Source organism: Megalobrama amblycephala, linkage group LG2 (assembly GCF_018812025.1).
Source record: "Megalobrama amblycephala isolate DHTTF-2021 linkage group LG2, ASM1881202v1, whole genome shotgun sequence".
NCBI lineage: Eukaryota > Metazoa > Chordata > Actinopteri > Cypriniformes > Xenocyprididae > Megalobrama > Megalobrama amblycephala.
The window spans coordinates 23,614,864-23,622,953 of NC_063045.1; the positions used below are offsets into that span (position 1 = coordinate 23,614,864).

Genomic DNA, 8,090 nt, shown 5'->3' on the forward strand with positions numbered 1-8,090 from the left:
AGACTGTCATTGGCGGTTGCGTTTTGGCTGGAAAATGTCTTCCAAGACCGGAAAGATAACTGAACCTTCTGTTTACACCACTGATTACATCAACCAACGGCCCACAATACTTCTCAACAAGAATGTTAATTGTGGGGACTAAGACCCCAAGGTATGCCATTTTGTCTGACTGGAGAACAAAGGTGTTCTATCGGGTTGAGGTCAGGACTCTGTGCAGGCCAGTCAAGTTCCTCCACACCAAACTCACTCATCCATGTCTTTATGGACCTTGCTTTGTGCACTGGTGTGCAGTCATGTTGGAACAGGAAGGGGCCATCCCCAAACTTTCCTCACAAAGTGAGGAAAACTAAGGGGCCAAGCCCAACCTCTGAAAAACAGCCCCACACCATAATCATCTTGCCTGACTGTATTGTGCCAGGTGGAAAGTTTGGTGGAGGGGGCTCCACCAAACTTCCCACTTGGCACAATGCAGTCAGGCAAGTACCGTTCTCCTGGCAACCGCCAAACCCAGACTCGTCCATCGGATTGCCAGACAGAGAAGAGTGATTCGCCACTCCAGAGAACACGTCTCCACTGCTCTAGAGTCCAGCGGCGGCATGCTTTACACCACTGCATCCGACGCTTTGCGTTGCACTTGGTGATGTAAGGCTTGGATGCAGCTGCTCGGCCATGGAAACCCATTCCATGAAGCTCTCTACGCACTGTTCTTGAGCTAATCTGAAGGCCACACTAAGTTTGGAGGTCTGAAGCTATTGACTCTGCAGAAAGTTGGTGACTTCTGCGCACTGTGTGCCTCAGCATGCACTGACTCCTCTCTGTGATTTTACGTGGCCTACCACTTCGTGGCTGAGTTGCTGTTGCTCCCAATTGCTTCCACTTTGTTATGATATCACTAACAGTTGACGATGGAATATTTAATAGTGAGGAAATTTCATGAATGGGTGAGGTGCCACACTTGAATTCACTGAGCTCCTGAGAGCAACTCATTCTTTCACAAATGCTTGTAGAAGCAGTCTGCATGCCTAGGTGCTTGATTTTATACACCTGTGGCCATGGAAGTGATTGAAACACCTGAATTCAATGATTTGGAGGGGTGTCTCAATATTTTTGGCAATATAGTGAACATATGAAGCAGCTACCGATGCAATAAGGTTTACCCATATTATGATGCCGTGCTGTCCGATTTCGATTTGATTCAACACAGTGCGATTCATTGGAATAGGATGCAATGGAAAAGAATATGATGCTATATAACTCATTATGTATGGCTCTAAACTTTTTATTTTTTCTCATTCTGTTTTTTTTTTATTTTCCAAATTATTGTTAATTTAAACATGGATGAAAAATTGTGATTATTCCTTCAAAAATCTTAATAATCATTTTATTATTATTATTAGTAATAATAGTAGTAGTACACAGCAAAAACTGCAGTGTTAACCCTTTCGAGCGTGAGTTTAAAATATTCTAACTGTCCCCCCAGAGTGAGTTTTTTTAAGGCGACCGTTATTTTAGAACGTTTGCCTTTAATGTTTCCATAGCGACGCGTCATGCGTGTCACGAGCGCTGAACGCAGCCACAATAACACTGTATGACAGATGGATCGCTATTATTTTGGTTTTCTTTGTTTATTTAAAATATTCGCAAAATTGCTTACCATGTCATCAACTATATGATATTCCGATTTTCAAATATGTGTGAGTGTGTTTTGTTGTTTTAAAACCTTTATAAATGATCTTTTTCTTGATCTATAATGCGAGATGGGCGCCGCCATCTTAGTTTGCACTGCAGTTCACAGAGCCCTGTCAGTCGGATTTACAGCAGGTGAATTCATCAGTTTCTCCCGAAATATATGCAAGTAAGTGGCTGGTGAACTGGAAGAATAATAGAGTAAACTTTATAGTTACTTAGGCCCATTATGTGTGTATGATATGAATAGATGTCGGCAAATTATATTTTAATTCACTGTTATTGCTGCTTCCGCTGATGTCTGACATCAGTGTGTATTTTATAAACTCTAAATATATTGTTTTAATGGTGCTTATGCGTATTTAAATGTCTGAAACCTTAAAAGAAACATTATGTGGCTGAAAACACTGCATAGCTGTGATATATGACAAGAGCTGCGCGCGTCCGTCTCACAGCCAAAGCGCGAAAGCACAGTTTGAATCTGGCAGTTATGTGACGTCGCTGAACGTTCGAAATCCTATATGTGGGACCGTACGCCCAGGGGCACTGAAATAAAAATCCCATATGTGGGACCGTACCGCTCAAAGGGTTAAATTAACTCTCCTGGGAGTATATGTGAGACCATACTCAAGAGTGTTAAAGTGTTAAAATAAGAGTGTTAAATGAACACTGAAGCGGTGTTAAAGTTAATGAGTTAATTAAGTGATTAACAGTGATGATTGACCATTATTGAAGATAACTGATGATAAGCAGAATCACCAAAGGAGAAAATCACAATTTTTAAGCCACCATCATGGAGATCGGCGTTTGCTTTAGTTGGGCTCTTGACCCTTGACTTTTTAAAATAAAATTTTGTTTGGGCTGTTTTAACTGAGTTATAACATCCAGACAAACAAATGGAAAAGATAATCAGGTGGTGTTGGTTATGTTTTCACATAATCATTATTTGACCTGAAGCACTGAACTCATTGAGAGCCCAATCTCTGAGTTAGATTTACATTATTGATTACAGCAGCACTGTGATTCTACAGCAGAAGATCAGCTTTATCAATATAATCTGAAGGATTTTTCAAAAGTTCTGATTAAAAAAAAAAAAAAATAAATATTTTAGGCACACACAGACATCAAGAATCAGCCTGTGAATCTCAACAGTGGTGAGAATAATAAAGCATGTTGCAGTGCATTCTGGGAGCCGCCAATCAAAATTCATCCATGGCTCCCATCATGCATTGCTGCATGAATAAATTAGGAGCTGAATTGTCTTAGTAATTTCTTTTATTCTCATATTTTATTTTGTTCTGTTTATGCAACTTTTTAGTAGCTTGTTTTTTAATGTTCAGAGTTGATCTGTTTATCAGAATATGTTGCTTGTCACCGTTGTTGAGATTAGTAGTAGTAGTATTACATTAAGACATATATTATACCATACAATAGTAATACAATAGTAGACGTAGTACTACAATTGTAATAGGATTATATATATTATAAACCAAACTTTTATTTTGATGGGTTGCCGGGTCGTCTTGGAGTTTCTGTGTGTGTATGTGATATGACAATAGTTTTTCTCAAATAAAAAGGAAAATGTTCATGAAGTGAATCTTTCTTCACAGACACTAGTCCATATCGCGATTTGATTTAAGTGTACCCACCTACTTTTGATTTATTCATCCAAAATTTGAATTCCCAATCCAAAATTCTGTGACATTCTGTGTTATACAGTAAATAAATTTTTTATGAATGATTTCCGCAATACAGAATCCATACGGCCCTGAATATGGTACAGATAGTTCGCTTTTATTTCTTTGGTTCATAAAGACTGCCTTCTGCCTTCTAACGCTGCATTCACACGGGGCGCCGGCGTTAACGCTTCTCGTTTACTTTGAATGGGTGACGCCATGCGTTGCCGAACTGAATTGTGGGTTCCGTCGCGTCGCTTCACTCGCGTTGCAAGCGGCAGAAGTTGAAGATTTCTCAACTTTTCAAGCGCCAACGCAGGCGTCATCCAATCAGATCGCCCTATGCAAATACCCTAGAGCAGTCGCAGCCAACTGCGTTCGTGCAACACCGGAAAGTAATGTGATTGGCTGTAATCACTATAATGGTCGCGTCAACACAAGCTTCAGACACGCCCTCCGTCAAGCGTTGACGCTGACGCCCCGTGTGAATGCAGCGTAACGCATGCCCTTTTACAAAACGCTGTAGTGCCATGTCAGTCTATATTCTATGTGACTCTCAGGACATGCCTCGGTCTCTGTAGTGTTATATTGGTCATATTCACGTAGCAGCAGTGGTGATGAGAGAACGTGCTTGAGAAACAGTTTAGAGAGGAGAAATCAATCTACATATAAAATACTGGTCACAAATTACTGTTCACTTTCTAAATAATAAAAGTATAGCACATCTACTAACAATTATATATTAATAAATAGTTTACTGATGCGCACTTTAGAAACGATGCAACATTAACTTGACAATTGATGAGTCTTACCATCCCTAATGAGCACAGTTTGGTTCACTCTGAAACCAGTCACAACAAACGTATATACCAATTGAATTAAATCATAGCCTTTGTCATTTGATAAACACACTAAGCTGTATTGCAGTTTAATTTTCTGTTCGACTGAGATGATTTACCAAAACAATGCCACAAATGTTAGTGGTCTTTTAGATTTATTACGAAGCTGACGGGACAGATTAGACTAGACCTGGAGGGTTATTGTAATTAAATCAGAAATAGACCTAGAGAGACAATCAGTCAGTTTAATTAATAAGTTTAAAATGGCCATTACACACCTGTATGTGCGTCGTGAAATTTGTGCTTGAGGTCTTCGAGGTAGACATCATTTTAATCTTTGGTTTGCAGAGATTGCATACAAAAGTGTAACCTTTACTTGTCAATTCCCTGAACTTGAAGACATGAACTTGGACAAATAAGGCAATGGGTAATTAGTTTCTCCATCCTCCATTTTTGCCGCCATGTCTTGCTCCATCATGCAATGCATTGCAGGTTCATCTAAATGGAATGTAGCTTTTGGTCGCGCTACACCGCTGCTTGCTATAACAAGTAGTTAACTACTGGAAAAGCTACAATGTTTTAAAAGCAACTGAGCTACTGAAAAGCTACTGAATGATGTAGTTAAGCTAGTAGCGTTACTACATGTAGTTAACTACTCCCCAACACTGAACAACAAATTGGGATTCCGGGGCGACAGGGAATGGGGAGTCACCATAGATATATACACACATCTATGGGGAGTCACAAGGTTAGGTATTGGGCATGGGTGCGGTGTCTGATGTTGAAACGCTTGAAACGACTGATTAAACATGACTAATAAAACATACGACTATATACAATATATGATTTATATGAGTTCTTCAAGCCTTCTCAGGTATTTTAATGATAATAAAATATATTTATACGTCAATGGTAATCAACATTGCCTGTTTTACTGTATAGAATACTATGAAATAATGTTGTGTGCCTTATTCCGTTTAAGAAGCCACATCATCTCAAAAAAGGATGTTTTCAAACACTCAACTGATGTTATGAAGTGAGTTTGGAGTAAAAACATATTAAATGTTTTTTTTTGGACAAAAAGTTCATATATGCTTCTCATGTTTGAAAAAATGTTTGGCTTTTTCAAATGCATGTTATAAGTGATTTAAACTCGCAGTGCGCATAAAAAAATAAATAATCGCAGCCTTTGCAGTTTCATAATAAATACACACACCATGCTGTACAAAAATGATTTGAAACATCAATGCCAATGTTTTCATTTGAAATGTAGCATAATTATGTGGTATCAAATGTATATAATATTTTACATTAGGCCTATGACCAGCACTTAAACATGATCCTCGGTGATGTTGAAGAGACCGTGACGACTGTGGAAATCGATGAGGAGACGTATGAGGAGATTTATAAGGTAACTTCTGTTACATTTCTCCATGTTTGTTTTATTAAGTTCTAAAATTGAATTTCAGTGAAGAATTCTAAAGGGTTTTATATCAGTTATATTGGTGATAAATATAAAGTACAACAAATATTATTCAATTTAACAGCAGCAACTAAGTAAGAAAATGACTAAAACAATGTTGACGAAGGATTGAGACACTCCTTAACTTTAATACTGAAAAATATATATATTTTTTAAAAAACCTCTCTTTATCACCCTGGCTGCGTCTGAAAGCTTAAAAACGCTTGCCTGGAAAATCCAGCCTCACCGCTGTACCAGCAGATGAGTCTGGTCGCCATTGAATCAATTCGATTTCTAGGGCGGAGCAAATCCGAGCAAACAGGAAGCGGAGTAAACCAATCAGAGAAGGGCGGATAGCGTAACTGCATAGCAGTAACTCCGAGCTTGGAGGCCTCCATTACCTGCTGCTCCATGAGTCCAAGTAGAGGAGACACCACAACCACAACAGGAGTTTCACACAACAACATCTTCTTTGCAATGAGCAGAGCTAACTGATATATTAAGCTTTTCCCAAAGCCAGTGGGAAGCAACGGGAAAACGTCTTCTTTTAAAATAAAAGCTTCTAGTGCTGTCAGCTGCTGGGGTTTTAAAGGTGCTACAGAGGATCTTTTCGTCGACTGAGAAACCAAAGACTGTTACTGAGTTTTTTAAATGAGCGCATACGTAAGAACAACCCCCCTCCTTCACAGCTCATTTCGAGGGAACGAGTTTTGGAACACGAGTGTTTACCACCGGCATTCGCTGTGTCGTGTTAGTGGATTCATTATGTCGGACTCACCGCAGGTAACTCATAATCTGCAGTTGTTACGCCTGTCTCCTGACAAAAACATTGCATGCGGCGCCTGTAGAGTGTGGAAAGTTATTGGAGCGCGCAACCGCGCACGTCTCGCACAAGGAACGTCATGGCAGTGATTGACAAGCCAGTGGGCCAATCGTTTACACGATCATGGCTGATGTTTTTAAGGCCCTACCTCGTGCACAGATGATGTATATTAATATTATTCCTTTCAGTGCACCTAATAAATAGTCTTTTATCAGTTAGTAAAGACAGTTTCAAGTAATATTGCAAATGTATAAAACAAAACATCCTCTTTAGCACCTATAATGACTTAATGTGTTTTTGGTCATTTAAAACTGAATTCACGGCTGAATAGAACAAACTCTCGGGTTTAGCGTGCGCCATCTTTGTTGATATTGAAGGGGCTTTCGCCGCACTAGAGTGACGCTGTTTGCGTCACTGAAATAAACGAATCTGATTGCACGGTACGGTTTGGAGTTGACTCGAGGCGCAACGGAGGGCGGACTGACCAGACTGATACATCTTGTAGAAGATAAATCATTCTGGACTTGCCAGGCAATAAAAATGCTGCCTTCTGATGACACATTCTAAGGTAGGAAGGCATCAAGGCACGTCCAAATCCAATGTTAACTTCTCTTCCTGAGATACCTTCATCTAATCGATTTTTGAAGGCAGCACAGATGCCTTTGTTATCCCACAATCCTGTGCATTCCATTCTTTGACAGTTGAGGTAAAAAATAAAAAGTCTGAAAGTTGCGGTTGGTTTGTAAATGATGTTTTTGACCAACGTTTTTCATGTTTTGATGTCATTTCTAACATGAAATTACTGTAGTAATTAAATATTTGCTTAGTTATCACCAAAGCTCACTCTATTTTGCTGTAGATCATGAAACCATTATGCTGCCTCAGAAGTCTGATGAAATTAGTTTTGTGAGATGCCTTCATGTGCAAATGCTGAAAGTCATTGCCTGATAGGGCAGCAAGTTTTTGGATGCAGCCTCTGTCCCTTCCCACCCACCTGCCCCCAATTTTCTTTTTTTAATTTAAGCCATCAGTCATTGTGTTGACATACATAACCCGTTTGTTTTGCAGTCAACGAAGCGGAACATTCCCATGCTGTTTGTCCGAGGGGATGGAGTTGTGTTAGTAGCTCCACCGCTGAGGGTCGGATAACTAACTTCCTTGCTTTGTACTCAACTTACCTACAGAATTATGCTTTGGACTCTAAATTCTTCAAGTTTGTGGACTTTTAGGTGGATGATGTTTTTGTTTGGAACCACAGAGATGTAAATCTGTTTATTTTGCAAGTCAACCTTTTGTTTTACGATTTGGAAACCTGTATTGGCAGTTAATTTGTGCCGTATGTTTTTTGACTCATTAAAATTCTTGAAGTTTGATCTTTTTCAAATGACTGCTGTTTTCACTAATGGAATAAAATTCTTATGATTTGTCATGCAGGAAACTTTACACCAAACGTGCTGTTTCGGCCTAATATTATGCACAAAAATCATATCAGTAACTTTGAGTGCTTTCATCTTTGTTGATTGTGGCATGTATAGTTTGTGTGAATAGAATGTAGATGAGTATCAAAGATAAATAATTATAAATGGTAATAATAATAAACGTTC

General features: G+C 39.1%; 1 protein-coding gene across 1 annotated transcript in view; it reads left to right on the forward strand.

Moving 5' to 3' along the window:
* Positions 1 to 7,859, forward strand: part of lsm3 (LSM3 homolog, U6 small nuclear RNA and mRNA degradation associated) — a 10,838-nt gene extending 2,979 nt beyond the window's left edge. Inside the window, exons 3-4 of the mRNA XM_048167220.1 lie at positions 5,517 to 5,612; positions 7,555 to 7,859. Of these exons, the coding sequence (XP_048023177.1) occupies positions 5,517 to 5,612; positions 7,555 to 7,635 (177 nt within the window). The 3' untranslated portion in view covers positions 7,636 to 7,859. The remainder of the gene's footprint in view (positions 1 to 5,516; positions 5,613 to 7,554) is intronic.
* Positions 7,860 to 8,090: the final 231 nt, after the last annotated feature.